The sequence below is a fragment of the Pelobates fuscus genome, chromosome 9 (genome assembly GCF_036172605.1).
Source record: "Pelobates fuscus isolate aPelFus1 chromosome 9, aPelFus1.pri, whole genome shotgun sequence".
Classification (NCBI taxonomy): Eukaryota; Metazoa; Chordata; class Amphibia; order Anura; family Pelobatidae; genus Pelobates; species Pelobates fuscus.
Window position 1 is genome coordinate 51,856,130 of NC_086325.1, and position 22,357 is coordinate 51,878,486.

The following is a 22,357-nucleotide window of genomic DNA, read 5'->3' on the forward strand; positions in this document are numbered from 1 at the left end:
TAAAAAAAAATAACATTTCTTAACTTCTCATTTTGTTTTATATTTTATTCATATTAAATTGTTTAATATATAAAAATATGATGTGACATGAAAGCCCTGTTTCTCCTGAACAAAATGATATATAATAAGTGTGGGTGCACATAATATGAAAGAGGTGAATTACGCCTGAACAGACATATAGCGCAAATTCAAGGTTTTGTTAACGTTTTGTTTTGATTACAACTTGTGCAATTGGCTTGGTGCTTAAAGGGTTAAAGAGAGTAACACTTATGGTTACTCTGTAAAGTGATATTCGTGGAAAATTCTACAAAATTGTACGGTCGAAGTTGAAATACTAAAAGCATCGATGACTTGGAGGATGTTTCCATTTTGGCTTTAAATTAAAAAAGAAATGTGCTTTACATGTTTGCTGGCGGGACCCAGGTAAGCTGTCAAACTTTTATATTCAAACAGCTTGTTTGGAGGATGCACCCCTCACACCATAACCACTGTAGCGTGTTGTAGTGGTTATGGTACTTAATAGACTATTCCTTTAAGAAAGTTTTTTTATTTATTTTTTTGTCTTTTCATATATTGAGTTCAGGGTTTGCCCATTGGGAGGAGTCTGTGATGACCTATGGCAGATTTGATCAGTAATTTTGAATTTATGTCACACTATCAGTATCTATTTTCCTGTAGTTTCCCCCTCACTGTGACTGAGAGTTTCAGTTCTGCGATTCGCAGTTTAGTGAATGAGCGCGGTCGGGGAGCGGTGCTGACACTCAGTGGAAGCTGGGGAGAGAGAGGGGTGGGGGGGATTCCCGCGCTGCCCCGTTGCCTGGTAACGGGCCCGGTTATGTGGATGAGGCGGCGGGATGCAGGCGGCACAGCTGGCCGAGTTTGACGCAGAGAGCCCGGGCCCGTCATTCAGGACAGCCCCCGGTCTGAGCTCGGGCCCGGCCGCGGGATCCTGGCTCCAGCACACCCGGGAGCAGCTGCAGGTGTCACAGTGCCGGCGGCTGGTTCTCCCGGACCCGGTGCCGGTTCTGGTGCTGGCCGTCCAGCGGTACCTGGGGGAGGGCGCCCGGCCCGCGGCCTATTGTTACGATGTGAGCCTGTGGGACGGGGTGAGCCGGGATACCTGGCTCCTGTCACCCGAGCTGGCCCAGTGGGTCCACCGGAACCGGCTCCGTTGCGGGCTGTGGGCCCGGATCGGCCGCTGCTCCTACCGCTTCCTGGAGAAGAGGCTGTCCAGCGGGCTGGTGTGCATCGAGGAGCTGGAGCTGGAGGAGGGACACGGGGCCGGGCAGGACGGGGTCACCGGGCAGGGAGACCGGGAGGACATACCGCTACTGGGGGGCAGGAAACACTACCTACCCCTCTGGAATAACGAGGATCCCTATGGGGGGATATGGAAAGAGGGCAAGCCGGCAGAGGAACAGCTCAATGTCAATGGTAAGACTGGCATGGAGAATGGTAAGACTGGCATGGAGGATGGATTAATGGGAATGGTAAGACTGGCATGGAGTATGGTAAGATGGCATGGAGTATGGATCAATGGGAATGGTAAGACTGGCATGGAGAATGGTAAGATGGCATGGAGGATGGATTAATGGGAATGGTAAGATGGCATGGAGGATGGTAAGACTGGCATGGAGGATGGATTAATGTCAATGGTAAGACTGGCATGGAGGATGGATTAATGGTAAGACTGGCATGGAGGATGGAGTAATGGGAATGGTAAGACTGGCATGGAGGATGGAGTAATGGGAATGGTAAGACTGGCATGGAGTATGGATCAATGGGAATGGTAAGATGGCATGGAGGATGGTAAGACTGGCATGGAGGATGGATTAATGGGAATGGTAAGACTGGCATGGAGGATGGATTAATGGGAATGGTAAGACTGGCATGGAGGATGGATCAATGGGAATGGTAAGAATGGTATGGATCAATGGGAATGGTAAGACTAGCATGGAGAATGGTAAGACTAGCATGGAGAATGGTAAGACTGGCATGGAGGATGGTAAGACTGGCATGGAGGATGGATCAATGGGAATGGTAAGACTGGCATGAAGTGTGGCTTAGTGGGAATGGTAAGACTGGCATGGAGTATGGTAAGATGGCATGGAGTATGGCTTAGTGGGAATGGTAAGATGGCATGGAGTATGGTAAGATGGCATGGATAATGGCTCAATAGGAATGGTAAGATGGCATGGATAATGGCTCAATAGGAATGGTAAGATGGCATGGAGAATGGCGCAATAGGAATGGTAAGACTGGCATGGAGAATGGCTCAATGGGAATGGTAAGACTGGCATGGAGAATGGCTCAATGGGAATGGTAAGCTTGGCATGGCTAGCAGGCCTTTGACCAATTGTGACTATTAAATTAAAATTTTCCTATTGCAGACTGAGGTAACTTCTATTTACGTGTGTGTGTATATGACTGCATATCTTATTATTATTTATTTATTTATAAAGCCCCAACAAATTCTGCATAGCTGCACCCTGGTGGACTAACAGACACGTATTTGTAACCAGACGAGTTTGATGCACAGGAGTAGATGGGTTTGAGCGCCCTATGCATGTGATAATGACAGGACCGGTATGATTTACCTACCATTAACATGTTCGGAGACGTTATGCCGTTTCTTTGCTCATTCTGTGTATATGTCTGGTTAGAGCACTTGACTTCCATTGTAGATTCATTTTTTTAAATATAATATTGTAATCTACCTTGGAATCTACCCAGCTCCAGTATCTGTAGCTGTTAGTTTGCCACAATACATCCAGAAATTATGTTTACACAAATTAAAAATAATAGATCTCCCCAGAAGTATAATTTGTTATCAGTACAGTTAGGAATTGTTACAATGTTTGTATGTTCTAAAACAGATGTTGACCATTTCCTTTTTTGTATGTTTCTGTTTCACAAATGATTTAAAACATTTCAGGGAGGTGAAACACTTTTGCCATTCATTTTTTTTTTTTTTTTATCAATAAGCTTTTTGTCTACCACATTAGTGAACTCACTTTTTTTTCAGTGTAATGCAGTAAACAGTAAAAAACTTTTTGTTTCCCCCCCACCCCTCCCCTTCTTGGTGTGTTTTTAGGCATGCCCATTTTCGCGGGAATATTAGCTAAATTTATATTTGATATAATCATTTCAACATTTAAGCCCAAAAAGGTCAGTTTTAAAAAATGTATTTCACTCCTGATTAGGGTTATGTTATATTGGCCTGAAATTTGCAGTTTATCTGGTCTATTCCTGGCAAAACCGTACAAGAATAAATAACCTTGTCTTGTTCGGTCAAAATGAGAGAGAGGGAGAGATTTTTTTCTCCAAATCAGCTATTTTGGGCTACAATTTTTAAAGTGTCAACTACTCCCTGTTTATTGAATACATTTCATAGTTTCTTCAAGGAACAAAATAATTGTTCTGATGAATGATGTGCAGATAAAGAACTGTGAGAATAATTTGTTTGGTTTTGCCTTATTAAAGAAAAATACATTTGATTTGTGCCCATCTTCTCATTCCTTCCCCCCCTACACCCCCTAAGTATATTAAATTATTTAAGTTGGAGCTTTGTGCCATACTTTGCTTCTGAATTTGCAGATGATTATTACTGAGTGTAGGCATATTGCATTATAAACTGAAAATGTTTGACCACTGGCAAGAATTAACATGTACTTTTCAGCTAGTCAGGGTGCAGTATAGAAGCCAAGTAGTTTAATAAATCCGTTGAAATAAACCGAGCTGTAAAATGTAATAGATTGCCGCCCATCCGCTCTTTTATTAACCCTTATACTGCTGTCGTATGACAAATTAAAATGGACCAAGTTTCCCTTTTAATATATGACTGCTGGGTGCTTGTGCTACCAATTGACAAAATATTGCAGTTCTCTGTGTTTTTATCTTCAAAAAGCAATATAGTTGTTTGTTTATTTTTTATTTTTTTGTGCATTAGAACAGATCTGAGTAAATTCGATAATCTTTTGCTGTTTGATATACATGCAAATCCTATACTTTGTTAATAGGATTTTATAAAAGGTATTAAAAAATGTATACACGTAGCATGTAAGTACAGCATTCATATGTAAAGATAGTTATTACAGCAAGAAAGGTAAACATAATAAAGGTTCTCTGGAATGTATGTCTATTGCTTAGAGAAGAAATCTTTAAAAAGAAGAAAAAATTAGAATTTCCCACACTGAGAATTAGGAGCTAATGAAGGCTTACAGCATAATCTGTAAAGCTATAACCAGGTGAAATCCAGCATATTGAACTGGTTAAACTATGAAACTCGGCTGGTGGCAAAATTCTATTTTATTATGTCTTCTTATGGGATTCACACTTTCTGCCATACCTCATATTGTTTGGACTCCTTAGTGCACATTTGACAAAAATCACCATATTTATCCTGGATCATTGGGAAAATCCTGCTATTTTTACAGTGCAGAGCATATATGTACTTTAACCCCTTAGTGACTAGACCAATTTTCTTACCATTTGGGACGAGGGCTGTTTACGTTTCTGCGGTGTTTGTGTTTAGCTGTAATTTTCCTCTTACTCATTTACTGCACCCACACATATAATATACCGTTTTTCTCGGCATTAAATGGTCTTTCTAAAGATACCATTATTTTCATCATATCATGAAAGAATAAACCCTTTTTCTAAAATCTGTCTCGCATCTACAACTGCCAAAAAACACCCGTGCTAAATAGTTTCTAAATTTTGTCCTGAGTTTAGAAATACCCAATGTTAACATGTTCTTAGCTTTTTTTGGGAAGTTATAGGGCAATAAGTACAAGTAGCACTTTGCTATTTCCAAACCATTCTTTTTTTTTCTTCAAAATTAACGTTGTTACATTGTAACACTAATAATATCTGTCAGGAATCCCCAAATAACCCTTCACATGTATATATTTTTTTAAAGAAGGCAACCTTCGGCACTCCAGATGTTGTGTACTACATCCCCCATAATGCTCTTACGCACATAATGCTTGCAAAGCATCATGGGAGGTGTAGTCCAAAATATCTGCAGTGCCGAACGTTGCCAATGCCTGATAAGGTATTAAACTTGGGGTGTTTTGACTCTTTTCACGTAACCATTTTACCACCAATCTATGCCAAATTTAAAATAAAATAATTGGTGTTTGTTTTTTTTGACACACATTGCAATTTAAGAATACATGTACGGAGACCTTTTAAGGGTTACTGCCAAAGAACACCCCAAGAAGTGTTCAGCAACATCTCTTAAATACAATATCTACCATGTGTTGGGTTCTCTGGGGGCTAAAAGACCTTATTTAGAAGGTGCACAATCCAGTTTTCCAACTTGGAATTTTAACAGCTGGTCATCATGCACCCATGTCCTATTTGGGACATTTTTGAAGCCGGACAATGTAATCTACCCCCATCAAACCAGATATTTTTGAAAAGTAGACACCCTAGGGTATTTCAAATGGTGGTATTTTAACACTTTCCATACACTAATTCTACCACCAGTCTTTGTCAACCTTTTGGTTAGTATTTTATTTTTTATTTTTTTTTCCACACACATTGTACTTTAGGCATGGATTCTCAGTTCCTGTTATGTGTTACTGATAAAGAACACCTCAATATGTGTTCAGCAATGTACAGGTCAAATATTCCATGTTTTCACTTTAAAATTTGCCAGATTGGTCTGCTGGGCCTATGTTGCCTTTGAGACCGTATAGCAGCCCAGGAATGAAAATTAACCCCATCGTGGCATACCATTTGTAAAAGTAGACAACCCACGGTATTCAAAATGGGGTATGTCCAGTCTTTTGCCAAAGGTAGCGTTTTTATTTGATTTTTGCATTTTGTATTTTTGTATTTTCTTTTTTTTTTACACAAAAACTGCACTTTTACTGGTGATTTTTTTTTTATTCTTTATTTTATTGGTGCATTATATTGACATTTACAGGAGATAAAGCATTTTGGTTTATAAGATTATACATATCACAGCATTTGTCAAGTTGGTCAGCACACATTTTTACTTTTATCCATGCTGCATAATAATTGCAGATATTAGTGCTTACATTTGCTCCTGGGCTTATGGCCCTTCATGGAAGAGCGTTAGCCCATATTTATACTCGTTTTAGTTGGAGTCTCAAGTTTGAACCATTTGTGAGGCTACATACTGCTATGTGTAGGTGCACTATTTTGTGGTATTCACGAGTGGTCAGGGGTAGTTCTACCAGTAGTTTTATGTGAAGTGTTATCACCCTTTTTGTTCTAGACGTCCGTAATGGAGGGGGTAGTGAGCTTGTTTGGAGCCTCTCTATGTCAGTGTGGTGTTGTGTGGTTGTCACCGGATGTGCGAACAGTTTAACTGAAGGATTAACAGTACTGCGTACAGGCATAATAGGTTTGGCTAATTTCGCATGCTGCCATTGTCAGGTCTCCGAGTCCGTTCTTGGGGAACGGGGGGTAAATGGTCTTGTGGTGGCTGGGTCTCCCATCTGGGATATTCCTGTCTGGGCGGTTGTCTGGGGTGCGTCCGGTAGTCCTAGGAGCTTGTTAGGTGCTTTATCGATCTTCGCCAGTGCAGTGTCGCTCTAGATAGGTCTTGGAAAAAAATCAGGTGGGAATTTTCGAATGGTAGGGGAGTCTTGCCTCTGATTTCTGCCATTATTGCTGCTTTATCGTGTGATGTGGCACATTTCAGGATAACGTCTCTTGCCTCTGCAGCAGGTGTGTTGTTTCCTGCTGGTAGGCGGAATGTGCCCTCTAGTGTGAGTTTTCTGGCTATAGCTGGTGGTAGTATGGTGGTTAAAAGCCTTCTTATAAAGTAGGGCAACTCCTCTGGGGTGATTCCTATCGGCACTCCCCTGAGCTTGATATGATTGTGGCGCAGGCGGTCCTCTTGGTTGGCCACCTGTGTCGTTAGTGCTTGATGGGCTCTCTGCAGGGTTTGCAGGGCTTTGGTGAGATTTGACACTCCACTGGTCAGTGTTTGTATATCCCCTTCCACAGCACTCACCCGCTCCGCGGTTTGGCGTAAGTCTGTCTTTAGGGTTCTAATATCTGTGGCCTGCAAGGATTGTATCTCCTGCATCCATTTTTGCAGGTCTTGTTTTGTGGCGAAGGTGTTGTCGCCCGGGCCTGTGCAAGCCAGGGGTGAGTTGGGTCATGTTTCCTCAGACCTTGGCTCCAGTGAGTGAGCTGTCACCGGTAGTGCGGGCGGTGGAGGTTCTGGTGGTGGCCATTTTGGAAGGTGCTTGTCGTTGCAGCATCTCTCCGATATTTGGCTGGTCTGCTGCCGAGGCCGGGTGCTGTTTCTGCGTGCGGTGCCCCATGGTTGCAATGGTGCTGCTGTGTGTTGGGGTGACAATCTCCCCCGAGACCGGGTGATAGTGTGCCTCGATGCTGTCTAGGAGAGTCTCCAGGCTGTATCTCGTGGGTGTGAGGTAGGCCCATTGTTTCTGTTTCACCTTTCCTGTCTTTGTTTGGTGAAAGAAGGGCATTAGTCGACTCCTCTCGGTTTCCCAATACTCTCAGTAGTATTAATGTTGTCGATTGGATTGAGATGCTCGTGATATTCACAGATTAAGCGCTGCGAGGTCGGGAGCCGATGGAGATGGCGTCCGTTCAGCTCCGCTCCCAAGCCCTGCCCTGCCCTGCCCCGCCCCGCCCCCCTTTACTGGTGATTTTATCGTCGTGATAAGTTTAACTTTTTTAAACACTCATTTGTGTTTGGCGAGGTCTCCCGAGTATAACAATACCCCCTTGTACAGGTTTTATGGTGTTTTTGAAAGTTACATGGTCAGTATAGGGCTTGCCCAATTCAGTTTGCCAGATTGGTTTGCTGGGTCTTGTTGCCTTTTGAGACCATATGGTAGCCCAGGAATGTGAAATAACCCATCATGGCATAACATTTTCAAATGTATACAACCCAGGGTATTCAAAATGGGGTATGTCCAGTCTTTTGTAGTAGCCACTAGTGGCCAAAGTTAGCGTTTTTATTAGGTTTGTTTTATAAATGTGTTTTTTTTTTTGTATAATATAGTTAAAGCATTTTAGAATATCTATATATTTTCATTCTAAGTGTATTTTGAGATGTGTATATATCTCAAAGTACACTTATAATGAAATCTTGTATATGCATTATATATGTATCATATATTATAAAATGCTTTAAATATTATTATTTTTTTTTTACTTTTTAGCAGCCTTGGGGACTGTCTGACAGCTCAGACAGTCCCACTGCTGGCAGCTCCTAAAGTCCTATTGCGGCGATGTGATCACATGGGCCGGGCTGGCCGGAGCTGCTGCAGGGGGACTGCTGGGATCTCCGGCAGTTCCCCCTGACCGTGATCGCTGCGGATCGCAGGTCCAGGTAAGTCCAGGGCTCCTATTTGCCACGGACATACTACATACGTCTGCGGTCCTTAACGATTGTTTTTTGTCTGACGTACCCAGTACATCCACGGTCACTAAGGCGACATACATAGAGAATTACATTTTTTATATATATTCAAAATACAGTTAGAATAATCCATTTATTACTTTTTTGTAGAGAAAATAATCAGTGTGGATAAACTGTGACAGACCATAAATAGGACTGGAAGCTGATCGTTAGGATTACTCAGACTCATCTAAATAATATACTCAGATATTAACTCTAATACTCCTGGTTTATATATTTCATTGGAGCCATACCAATAAAGCTCTTTTTACCTAATCAGGAACTATATTGAGACCACTATCTGATTTTTTTTATTTTTTTTTATTTCTGATATGGACATGGGAATTAACCCTATAGGGTCATGACTACACAGACCGGGTGTGTTTTTTTTTTTTGTTTTGTTTTTTTATTATAGCTTGCAATTCTCTAAATACATATTGCTTTATACCTTTTTTTTATAATTTTTGTTTTCTCTTTTTTAGAATTATAGACTGATCATTTCTTTGTCAGTGGGCAAATGTTCAAAATTAGCAGGGGATAAAATACCTTTTTTTTCCCTCACTGAATAGTCCAGGAAGCTGATGATTAATAGTAAATAAATCAGATATTAAGACAATAATAAAATCCATAACCAGCTGCACTTTTAATATTACATTTTCCTTGGTTATCCACATTTTTTAATCAAGGATATCTCTTAACAGATATATGTTAAACGGCATTAACAAAGTCTGTAATAGTAATTTAAAAATATAAATGTTAATAAATCACCATTTCACATGAATAGTACTTATTCAAATATTATCCCAATCCTGCTAGCTATAGTTAACCGTGCTTCGATTGTTATGGGTGTGTACTAGGGTTAGGACTTATTTAGAATTTTTGAATGATGCACCCTATTATCTCACTTGAATATCCGCATTTTGTAACGGTCACTTCTCCCATTGAAGTTCCTGTGAAATAGTTTTAACATATTTGATTAGGTTCTGTACCGTAAAGCATCTAAGACAAATGTTAATGCTGACATCCTTTCTTCCACTGTTATATTCCTATTTTAAAATAAATGAAAAATTATAACATATTTCTAGTGTTACTAACCAGTTATTCCAAGCATCATTCCTCTTTAACTAGTCAAATGTTCCTGGTAAATAACTGTTGTGTGAGAACTGAAAGTAAAACCGTTCAATTTTAAAAAGACCCATATCCTACATTGGTTTTGCAGATCTGTATCTGATTTGCACAGTTGTATAATAACATTTAAAATTTGCCATTTCAAGCAGGGACAGACTAAGCACAAACAGGGTCGTTGAGTGAACTTCGTTTTTATTCAAATACGTGTGACAGACAGGCATTGCATATAGTTGTTAACTAGACGTTCATAAAATTGTAATTTTTTTTTTCTAGTTAAACCTCAATTTAAAGGTACTATATAGCTATATCATCCAGAAAACAATTTTGGCTTAATGACGCAGTTTTAATGTATAGATTTTGCCTCTGAAGTTTCACTGTTTAATTCACTGCCATTTAGGAGTTAAATCACTTTTGATTCAGTTTATGCAGCCCTAGCCACACCTCCAATGGCTGTGACCGACAGCCTACATGAAAACAAAATGGTTTAATTTTCAATCAGATGCAACTTACTTTAAATGGTTTTATCTCCTGCCCTGTAAATTGAACTTTGATCACACACAGGAGGCTGCTGCAGGGTGTAGATGGCTATGAACAGCAGGAGATAAGATATGCTAAATAAAACAAAATACACAACAAAGGAAGTGTAAACGTTAGATGATACTTTACAGGAAGTGTATTGCGCGGCTGTGTAAGTCACATACAGGTAGGCGTGGCTAGGGCTGTATAAGTGAAAGTGATTTAACTCCTAAATGGCATAGAATTGAGCAGTGAGACTGCAGGGGCATGATCTATACACCTAAACTGCTTCATTAAGATAATGCTGTTTTGGTGACAACAGTGTCCCTTTAATTTATAGCAGATCAGGTTGAGAATGCAAAGATTACTTTTTAGAAGGACAATTCTCGAACTTGGAACTGGGTTAGTGGCTGAGCAGGGCAGTTGAGTGATGCTGTGATGTTACATTGGGTATTTGCAGTCCACCCTCTGATTGGTCACTCTTTATGCATGTCACCCATGATTCCACAAATAGGAATGTTAGGTAATGTACATAAACACCCCAATCACCAAAGCTCTTTTTTTTTCCACTTGAAAAATTGTCCATCATTGGAAGAACCGCCAGAGTGGCTGTCTATAATCTCTTTTATTTCTCTCTCCTTCTGTTTAGATTCTTGAGGAAAAGCCCTCCAATAACTTCGGGAGCACACTTATCAGCCTTCTTTTTAATGACTGTTAGACGTATTTAACCACGCAATGTACACAATGCCAAATCTGCTAAATGGCAATGCTTTACATTGCAGTGTTCAAATTAAAGGATCTCTGCACCCAATGCTCCCGTGAAATTATGTGGTCCGGGTGCCATTAGTGATCTTTTTAAGATTGCTGCTCTCACTGGTATATCATTTATAATCTAGTTTTCTGTGCCATGTATATTGTGTAATTTTAATATGTTAAGATCAGTTTTTGTTTTATTACAATAGATTACACATGAAAATGGGTTGATAAAGTTTTCATCAGGGAAGTTTGTAATCTACTTTATATGTTGTGATAATAAAACCAAGTCTTCCTCTTACAGTGTAGCATTGATAAGATGCAGCTCATATGTGTTTATTTCTTGAATGTAAGGTAGCATTTTGAAAATATATCAGAATCAAAAGTACATTTTGATTTGTGCATCAGTAAATGGAAACAAAATAGAATTCTGCAGTTAGGTATGACTTTTTTTTTTTTTTTTTTACGATCCCCCTTTCAAAGTCAGAGGAACTGTCACAAGTGAGATAAGTGTGTGACATGTGAAGTTTTGCTAACTTTTTTTTTTTTTGCTGATGTGGAAATATAGAAAATGTAGCCGTGATCTGTTTTTTTTTTTTTTTTGTTTGTTTTTTTTCTCACACAGTGTCCAAGATATGTTCATTGCAACACCTGGAAAATATTTGGAGATGCAAAACTGCTTTACCTCCTTTGCTGGTACGAATCATGCACAAATCCAGACTCAGATTCTTTGGGAAACCTGACAAAAAAACTGACATTCCTTACCAGGTAATTAATAAGATAAAGTTAAAATAGGTTAGATATAAAACAATGTGAATAAGTACACTTGGTAAGCTACAAGTAGTCAAATATATACATTTATTGCATTACGGTGTTTTAGTATTGCAGTCCTGTCACATATCAGCAAGTTTTGCAGTTGGCTGCGTGATAAATAAGTGAAACAGTCAGGGACTGGGTGACTGGAAAACCATTCTTTTCAATATCTTTTCCGATGGGTCCCTAACACTTTGTTTAATATTTAATTGAAAAGGTAAACTTCTTTTTTTTTTCTTTTCTTTTTTTTCCTCTTTAATTCCGTTTTTCTCCCCCGTAATCTCACTGGTTCCTGTAGCAGGAAATTGTGGTTATGATTTTTTTTTTCTGTTCTTTGTTGTCAGGCCTATTTTGAGGTCGCTGATCACTCCGGAATGATGTCACTAGTGTTGTGGAATTCACTGTGTCCTGAATGGTTTAATACACTTCAGGTTGGCAGAGTAATCCTGATTCAGCAATATGCAGTTAAAAAAAGTTATTCTAAAAGGACACTCCCAACCCCAGGAAATTTGCAGGTGAAGAGACTGCCTTCTCTTGGTAAAGTATATTGTGTGAAGAACACAATCTATAAATTTTTTTAGAATATTTGTTTTTTGGGGGGGGGTCACTTATCAGAGACATGTACTAACCATACGTCCTCAAGGCTATTTAACCTTTCCATCATTGCATGCTTTTTAACTTCTTAAACATATATTAATGTATATATTATGTCACTGGGCCATAAATATTGTAGATATGTAGATCTATCTATCTCACTCTTTATTACACTGAGAAAATAAATTACACTTTTGAAAAAGTCCTACGAGTGCACCTCTTCTACTTTGCATATAAACCTTATGCTGGAAGCACCAAGGCTGAAAAAACACTAAGGAAGTGTGCATTTCAGTAGCAGGTATCATTAATCTTACTACGATTACATTCTCTTTAAGGCCTCACTTTGCTTTTACATCTGTGGGAACCCAGGGGCTTGTATCTAATTTATGGACCAACGTTCAGGTCCCTCAGCTTACACAGGTTCTTATGTTACAGTATCTCTGATACACACCTATCCATACGTTCAACACTTTTACACCACTCCCACTACCCTATGTGCCTCACCAGCCCACTCTGTCCCTGCTTCCATCATGAAGGATATTCTTGATGGAAAGGCTGTTAATCTAATGTCTCTTCTCATAGCCTCCCAAGATGTTCTAGAAAACAGAGCGTATAACTACAGGGACATTTCAGTAGTATTAAGATCCAGAGATCCACGACTTAATAAAAAAACGTACCATTCCCCAGTTTGTCATCGCATTTGGCATTTATCGCGACGTTATCTGCACGGTGTACCCAAATAGGAGAGAAGAGCTCGACTTATACATGCACAAGGTGGTTGATTTGGGCATCAATTACGGGGGACCCTCATTTTACGACTACCACAAATCAGTTTCAGCCATGGCAGCTACTCATCTGGCACAGTTCAACATTGAAATCGATTGGTGCCAGATGGATACCGAGCTGCTTTGCCGTCATTTTGCTGGTTTGAGTCCCTCGTCCTGTTCCTCATCTAGTTCCACTTCTCACTCCACTGACTTGTGCCCTTGCGACGCAGACCCTTCCACTTCCACTTCCCACCACTCCTTTCCCACACTCACGAGACAGGAAGGCGGACAAAGAGACAAGCTGGGCAGACCATCAAATTTCTGGGCAAGGCGCAGGTGTGCAATAACTTCAATATGGGGGCATGCAGTTACAGCGCATGCAGGTTGTTGCAAATCTCCAATTGCTTCAATGCCCACACCAAGACCATGTGCCCGGCCCGGCTGTCACCCAACAAATAAGCTGGTTTTCTACTCGCACTCACACCCAGCTAGGCGACCGGGATTTATCTGTTGATGGGTTCTCTCATAAAGGTTCTCACACGGGACTTGCGACCTTCCCCTCAGGTACAATCATATGACCTAAACTCCCTTTTTTTGTTACCCACATCTACTGCATTACGTACGGTGGAACACTTTCTGTCCACGATTTATACGCTGGCATCATGTTCAGCTCTTGCTCATCCTAAACGAACCTACCCCATCGGGAGTAGCTATTTACTTTCACTCCAATTAATTAAACGTTTATTATTGACCTTTTCGCATCTCATTTCTTCCTCCATTCGCAGCATCAATTCTCTCATACCCGCCGAGTAGTTTCTCTTCGTAAAATGCAAAATCGTCTGCCAGGCAATCTACTATTTCAGCGGGTATGAAGTCATGGATAAGCAAGACAGGTATACCATATACTCACAAATTCACAGACACAGCTGGACGCGCAGGGTCTGTAACCATTTTGCGCAGCTACTGGTTTGTATCCACCGGCCAACTAAGTTAGATGCCTTCATAGTCTTCAAAGAAACATCCAATGTTTCACATCCTTGGTGTTCATAATTCAGCTGCTGACGTTCTTTCACGCTCTCAATTACAGGTCTCCGGCCAGGCACTCCCTCCGGCCCACCTCCATACTCCAGGATACCACTGTTCCTCTGGCTAATCCTGGTTTAAGCGGACTATTACTCTACGCAAAAGCACTCGCGCATCAAGCACTGTCACCCAACAGCACGATCACTTATGCCAGGGCTGTACTGACTATTTTTAACAAGTTCACAGCTGAGTTTTACTTACAAGGAGACTTTTCCATTAAAACTATGGTGGCTTTTGCCTCTTTCTGTCACCTACACCTTTCACACAATGCTATTAAACTCTACTTTACCGCATCTAAATGTTACTGACCTGAAACTTGTACGTATTGATCTTCAATGCTACCTCCCCTTCCCCCCCCCCCCCCCCCGCTTTTTTTGTTCTGTACCCCTCCCACCCCACGACTAAAGTCGAAGAAAACAAAAAATAAAAATTGTCAAAAATAAAAACAACAAAAAAAAAAACAACTCTACTTTCCCGGGGTACACCACCACATCCTCACTGCCTACCCTTTTCTATCTTCCTACCCTATCAAGAAAATCCTCAAAGGTATTTATATTTTAAATTCTTTATTTTTACTGTGCAAGAAAAATTACAAGTATAGCAAAAGTGCCACAACAGCACGCATAGATTAGTCAACAGATTATTCATATAGGCACGTAAAAACTGCACATTATTTTTTTGTATTGCGTTGGAACATGCTAGGTACAATTGTGATGTATAGTGAGGAAAACAAAGAAAGCGTATGTCAGGAAATAGTATATCGTGATGAGACAGCAGATTAGGTTAACTGACAATAAGGATAGGATAAAAGCTGGGGAGGTCTCGACCGGCTATGCCATTGTAAATTTTACATGACTACTGAAGGTTAAGCAAACTGAAAAACATAACACTTAAAACATATGGCTGGGATCTGCTTGGGGGTGCACTGCCGGGGCTCTCCTTGTTAACATTACCGACAATAGCACAGGCAGGATAAATGAGTAAGTCTCTTGGTGTTTGGGCTTGTGCTGGTCGGCTAGTGTCTCTTCAGCCCACTCCCAGGGCTGGGAATCGCCATGCCAGTGTGTATATGGTTAGTCTCTGTCCTCGTGGGGGTCTCCCCCCGGCAGGTCGTGGTATAGCTCTCCGCTCATTTCGCTCTGTAGTACCAGTCCCTTCAGCTGCTTGGTGTCCTCTGTTGCGGACGACGTGTGTCCAGGTTCGCGGCAAGGTCTGCCGCTGGCTTGAGGAGTCCGGTACTACCCGATGGTCTTCTGGCTGGCCTTGTTTGCGGCTCTCGCCCTGGCTTAGTCGGGAGCGAGTGCCAGTGCTCAATGGGCTTGACTGCTGTTCCCGCCTCGTGAGGTGCCGGCGTTTCCTACCCGGCGCCTTTTTGGAGGCCCGAGGAGGGATCAAGCTCATGCGCCGTCTGGTCGTCGGGCGGATCCAAGCTGCTGCCTCGCTCCTTGCCCACCTAAAGGCTTGTCCCCGGGTGTGGAACTGTGTGCAGAGGTAAGCCATGAGTCTGCCGCAGAACTCTGTTATGTTTCCGGGGGGCTTGTGTGTTGTGAGCTTCGTCTCCGGCTGCTTCGTTGTCGCCATCTTGTTTGGACCTCGTGGGTCCTGTGTGGTCGTCGCTTGCTTTTGCGGTTTCGCAGGGGTTGTCGTCCCCAGGCTGGACCGGGATAACCCCCGCCGGTCCGAAGGGGGGGTAGCAGGGCTTCGCTTTCCTCTCGCTTGTGAGCGGGCCCCGAGCCGGGGGATCGGCCGCCTCCTCCATGCTCTAGGCCCCGCTCAGTATTAGGCCGCATGGCCGGTTCGGGCTTCACTGTGGCGGTTCGGTACCGGAGTGGTACCAATCTGCTCCGCTTGGAGTCCCGGATCGATATCCAGACAGCTTGTGTTGTGGGCTTCGATATATCAGGTATTTTGGACGTTTGTGTGCCCACAGGTGCAGGAGCCCTCAGAGGACACGTCCGGCCATCTTGGCTGTCAGGCCCCGCCCCCCCTCAAAGGTATTTATAAGGTCACAGTTCCCCCTGGTACTACTAGATTGCCGATAGACGGTCCAATATTCATGCTTCTTAGTGATCTATTAGACAAATCCCCGTTTGATCATAATACAAATCTGGAAATTAAAGCTGCCAACTTTTTGGCTTTCTACGGTTTCCTCAGACCTAGGGAGTTCACCGTCCTACGTCAAGGAGATACCGCTCTATGTCTTAAACTTTCTCACTTAAAGAAAGTAGATGACCACTACATACTCTCCTTACCTTCTACTGAAAACTAATCACTCTGCCTATCCTACTATCATTCCTCTCTTCCCTATCGAGAAGTTTTGGTGTCCAGTTAATATTTTGGATTTGCTCCTGTTGTCTCACAACACGCACTCACCAGACACTCCACTACTACTACTCCAAGGGCACCCACTCACCACAGCTAAATTCATTCACACGTCAGAACCCTACTATCAGGGTTGGGCTACAACCCAGCTTCCTTCTCTGGTCACTCATTCCGCATAGGCGCAGCATCATCAAGCACTAACACCCAGGTACACATCATTAAGAGACTGGGATGCTGGAAATCCTCAATATACAACACTTATATTCCTCGACCAGAGAGGGAGCTCAGACAAGCCTTCAGAAATCTCACTGTTTAAACTTGCAATAAAGTGTGTTTACTTCGAATCCTTTTTGCCCTCTTTTTACAGGCCTACTCGTACGTTAGTTTGGGTACACCTTAACCAACTTTGCTTCTCCTTCTACATTCTATTTACGTATTAGAAATTCCGAGCACAAGTCGGAAGGCCATTTGGCCTGAATTTGTGGGAGGAGTTATGACCCTATTTAAACCCCTACCTCCCTACTTACCTTTGTCGTTCAAGCTGTTTGTCCCCACCCACCTACACCCTTCTTTATATACCTTTCACCTTTGTAGGCCCTCTTTTTACAGGCCTACTCGTACGTTGGTTTCGGCACACCTCAACCAACTTTGCTTCTCCTTCTACATTCTATTTACGTATTAGAAATTCCGAGCACAAATATATATGTGTATATGTGTGTGTTTGCACTTTTGGGTAGGGTTCCCCATTAATTTTATTCAACTTTTTTTCTCATTAAGTAAATGAGTAAATTAACTCATAAAGTCTATGCCGCTGAATATCCCTCTGAGATATCTCGGGCCTTTGCCAGCTCTCCCATTAAAATCAATGAGAGAAGCGCTGCCTGTGTGCAAATGCTCAATTGAAGATAATCACAATTGCATGGCAACTCTAATTCCTCTCTAGTTACTATGTACTTTTACTAGTATCACAGCCAAATAAAAAGTAATGCCATGTAGGGTGACTAAGCCATTTTTAGAAATTCTCTTGTAATTTTTGTTATGATCCAAGGGTTATACTTGATTGACTTTAACAACGAACCGCTGCAGATTTGGTACAGAACAGGCACATAAATGCTGGATAAGGGGTCAGGATTAACCAAAGAAAACAATCTAAATGTTGGTCATGACTAGGAGCAGCCTAGAGGAGGGTATGGGATTTATTCACTAAAAACACAATTGTAGTGAATTGGAAGATTTAGGCAACTATGTGCCAGGTATGTCCAGTATTGCAATAGAAGACCAGTCTAAATTACTAATAATTTAGATAAGAGATCATTAAGTCACCTTACCTCGGGGCCACTTGCCAATCCATCTTCTCATATGAGGGCAGAAGTGCTGTACTGCTAGATGCGCAAATACACACAAATCTTTACACCCTTACATATACAGCTACCCTCTCCAATACACCCAAACATATAACTTCACACTCCAACACACATACATATCTTCATACACAATATACACTCCAAGTTCTCCATATAGACTGCTTGTCTACACTGTGTGCACCAGCCAACGTCTTCATTGAAGTTCCAGCATGCAACTGCAGAATAATGAAACTCTAGAAGTGAAACTGGCAGGAGGTTCAGTGCAGGCAGACACTGCTCCCCAGCTTACCAGCCCCTTTAAACCTGGCAAAATAAGGGTATGACTGTGGTTCAAATTCGGACCAGGCCACCACCAATCTGGAATATGGAGTGTATACCTCCTCTTTTCTCGGATAGGTGGGTTCAGGCCACATTACAGTATTTAGGGGGACAGAAATGTCAGCCTAGTTGGTTATTGGAGACCCCTGGTTTATATATTTTATATTAAACAATGCATCATGGGAGAGGAATGTTCCCCTACTATGGAGTAAAGAAATGTTTGATATTGTTATAAAATAGGGAGTGCAGTGGTAGGATGGTTCACAAAGGGACTTTACACTCTGAGGTAGTTGGCATGTATCACTGTATAGATATTTACTCCCGTAGCTAATTTTTATCTGAAATTTAATTCACAGAACAATTCTTCAATTTATTTATTTTTTTTACAGCCATCTACATAAATAGTAAAGCATGATTTAAGGGTTTTATTTGGTTTGTTGGTTATATAGTGTTGAGATTAATAGAGTTTATCTCTGAAGTGAAGTTTAATTGTATGAAGTACCAAGATGTGGAGTAGATGGAAAGTAGACACTTTAGGTGGCTATTTCCCTGCCGCTGGCATGCAGTTTGGGTGTGCCCCTGTTTAGTGTTCTCTTCTTATGACATGTTTCAGAACTTCAAAACTATTTAAAATAAAAAATACAACCGGGTCTTTGCCCACATAGCGGAGCAGGCAAGTAAATTCCATGAATAATTTGTCTAGTGCCCATAAACTCCATTGCCCAGTTTTGGTTCCTCAATAACTCTGTGCTGTGCTGTAAGGTTAAGGTATGCTCCAGTATTTCTTACGGTGGCGTTGAAAGGGCCTTTTGTGGCAACTTTTCTGACAGTTCGATAGTTTAGGTTAAGACCAACACTTGATTTCTTCAAAAAGACAGGACATGATTTTATCCCAGCATTTTAGACCATAGTCATATCTTTATAATACACTCCACACTTCCTCTATCTGTTCTGCCTTCTTTGCTGAATACTTACTATGTGAGTCAGACATTTTCTTTCTCGGCTTAGTGAGCGTTCTCCCACGCAGCATTTTTGTTTTCCTTCTTGTTCAGAGCTCTTGAGTTTTAACTGCCTGCTAGTAACTCCTATCAAGCCAAAATCAATTATCATAATTCTTTTAAAGAGTTCTATGTTGATAGGGGTTTTATCTGAAACTTGATCTAGAAATCAAATCTTAGGTTTATTCTGTAACTTCAGAATTATGTAAATAGTGCTTTTTATTCGATTAAGACTTACATGTGTTTCCGAATTGGTTGTCTCTTCAATGCCTTTTCTTTAAAGGGCCACTTTAGGCACCAAAACAACTTTAGCTTAATGAAGCAGTTTTGGTGTATAGATCATGCCCCTGCAGTCTCACTGCTCAATTCTCTGCCTTTTATGTGTGAAGTAATTTTGTTTATGCAGTCTAGGCACACCTCCCTGCAATGTGACTTACATAGCCTTCCTAAACACTTCCTGGAAAGAATCATCTAATGTTTACACTTTATTGCACATTCTGTTTAATTTAGCATTTCTTATCTCCTGTTAATAGCTTGCAAGACCCTGCAGGAGCCTCCTGTATGTAATTAACAGAGCAAGAGATAAAAACTTTTAAAGTAAGTTACATCTGATTGAAAAATTTAGTTTTCATGCAGACTGTGTTAGTCAAAGCCAGGGGCAGTGTGGCTAGTGCTGCATGGATGGACGCAAAAGTGATTTAACTCTTAAATGGCAGCAAATTGAGCAGTGTAACTTCAGTGGTATGATCTATACACAAAAACGGCTCCATTTAGTTAAAGTTGTTTTGGTGACTATAGTCCCGTGAAGAGACAACCGTTTTGGAAACACATGCAAGTTCTAATCAGATCAAAAGCATAATTTACATAATACTGAATTTACAAAATAAACCTGGAGTTCTAGACGTTTTAAACAGTAGTAGTATAGTTAAGCCAAGGACTCCTCTCAGGAAATTAGGTTCTATATACGGGGCTTTAGTTCTGGTCGGATCTGTGTTCTTGATATGCGTGATCCTGTATGGAAATGAAGATGTAGAATAGTGACAATTAGCCCTGATAGAGTTATTCACAAAGTCAATTATTAATCTGCAATAGTTAGATGATTACATAAAAATTGCAGGCTAAAACTGTGACTAACTTCAGTTTTGACAAATTAATGTAATCAATTCACAACCTTTTAGAAGCCAAGGATGATTTTTTATAAACTTTTCCAAAATTGCTTCATTAAAGGGTTTCTGTAACCCTTTTTTGATTTGTGACGGACCGCTAGCACTCCGACTGAGTACCTCCACCAATCGATGCTCCTAGTGCTCGCTGAGGACTCCAAGCACTCCAACCGACACTATCAGCACTGCAGACCTCACTTCCAGCGATGCAACTGCGCCGGGGTCTCGCCGTCTCCACCCACCCTGGACCCAAGGCCAGGGTCCAGCTTCCAGTGGATGAACCTCTCTTTCCCCAGAGAGCAGGAACAGGAACAAGCTCTTAGCAGAACTTAGTGATCATACCCTGGGGAGTATAGTGATTATAGCAATCCCCAGAGTGTAGTTCTCCAATCCCTCAAACATGAGCCGAAACTTCATGAAGATATAAGATGATCAATGCAAGTCCCCATGCAAGGGGATATCCCACAGGGTGGGACACAGTACAACCAATCATTTACAGGAAAACCGTAAAACACACCCAGCACCAACATACAATCCCTCCCCTCTGCCTCTGATATAATTACAGAACACAATGGGTTAATGTAATTTATCACAGGCAGGAAAAATAAACTTTTTATACATATACTGTAACTTTAAAAATATGCATCGTATTCACATAAAACATATTCTGAATCAGCATACTTTAAATATAAACATAACCAAAAATCATACAAATCCCCCCAGTAGATAAAAAATTAGCTGGGAGTCCTTTATGACCGACACAGAAAAATGACTAAGTCCCATTCGAATGCACGAACGGGGCCGTTTGCGCATTTAGCTTAGTATAGCAGTGAGTTTAAACTGCCGAACGGAACTTAGTCTCTGCAGCTGAAAACGGAGTGTAGGAGAAGGTAAGGGTCAGCGGTGTTTGTTGAAATGTGTAGCCGATTTCAGTTCCATGGATTTGGCTACACATACCGCTGACCTCGTTTGAATGAACAAAGATGGCCGCCGCCACGTGTTCGTTTGTCGAATGGCGGCCACTTCGGCACTAAAGCTGCATCCGAAGTGCCAATTTAAAGCTGCAGAACTGCTCCAATACGATTTAAAGGGGCAGCAAGTCTTTTAAAATCCAAACTGCTAAAATAGTCTTTAACAGGCAATATCTTCCAGGGGCCATAGTCTTCTTAACCCCAGATGGTTCTTAACCCCTTAAGGACACAACTTATGGAATAAAAGGGAAGCGTGACGGAATATTTCTGTCATGTGTCCTTAAGGGGTTAAAGAGCCAGCAGCAGCACAACACAAATCCATTATGCCCAAATCTTGTATTTAAAGGGCCAAACCTCCCAGGGACCATAATCACATGGCAAGAGGCTGGCAAGTAGTCCTCTCCAGGCAGGGCCGGCCTTAGGCATTTAGACGCCCTGTGCGAAAAATCTTCACTGCGCCCCCCCCCCCCATCATCCATGTATGCTCTAATGTTTGTGTTGTCTGTGTATGTGATAGTAGGTGTGATGACTGTGTGTGATATGTATGCTATGTGTGATATTTGTAATGGGTGTATTAACAGTGTGTGATATGCGTGTATTGGTTGTATGTGACACACACACACACACACACAGAGTCAGACGGCCATACACACACACACACAGGAAGACATCCACACACACACACAGGCAGACAGTCATACACACACACACACACACAAAGGCAGACAGTCTCACAAACACACACAGACACACACAGGCAGACAGTCAGTTATACACACAGACACAGACAGTAATACACACAGACACACAGAGGCAGACAGCCATATACACAGAGGCAGACAGCCATACACACAGAAGCAGTCATACACACAATCACACACACAGAGGCAGACAGTCATACACACACACACACAGACAGTAATACACACAGACACACAGAGGCAGACAGTCATACACACACACACACAGACAATAATACACACAGGCAGAGAGTCACACTCACCTGACAATCCCACAGTTACCTGTGGAGTTCATTGTGGAGGCAGTGCAGCTCCTGGTGACTGTTTGGTGGTGAAGCAGGGATTCCTTCCTGCTTCCCCTGCAGCAGTTTTCCTGCGCTTTTAGCTCCGCCCCCGCCACACGGTAAG

At 41.6% G+C, this 22,357-nt stretch overlaps 1 protein-coding gene across 1 annotated transcript in view; it reads left to right on the forward strand.

Moving 5' to 3' along the window:
* Positions 1 to 735: 735 nt before the first annotated feature.
* Positions 736 to 22,357, forward strand: part of RADX (RPA1 related single stranded DNA binding protein, X-linked) — a 46,704-nt gene continuing 25,082 nt past the window's right edge. The window contains exons 1-3 of the mRNA XM_063431960.1: positions 736 to 1,434; positions 11,442 to 11,584; positions 11,974 to 12,166. Of these exons, the coding sequence (XP_063288030.1) occupies positions 855 to 1,434; positions 11,442 to 11,584; positions 11,974 to 12,166 (916 nt within the window). The 5' untranslated portion in view covers positions 736 to 854. The remainder of the gene's footprint in view (positions 1,435 to 11,441; positions 11,585 to 11,973; positions 12,167 to 22,357) is intronic.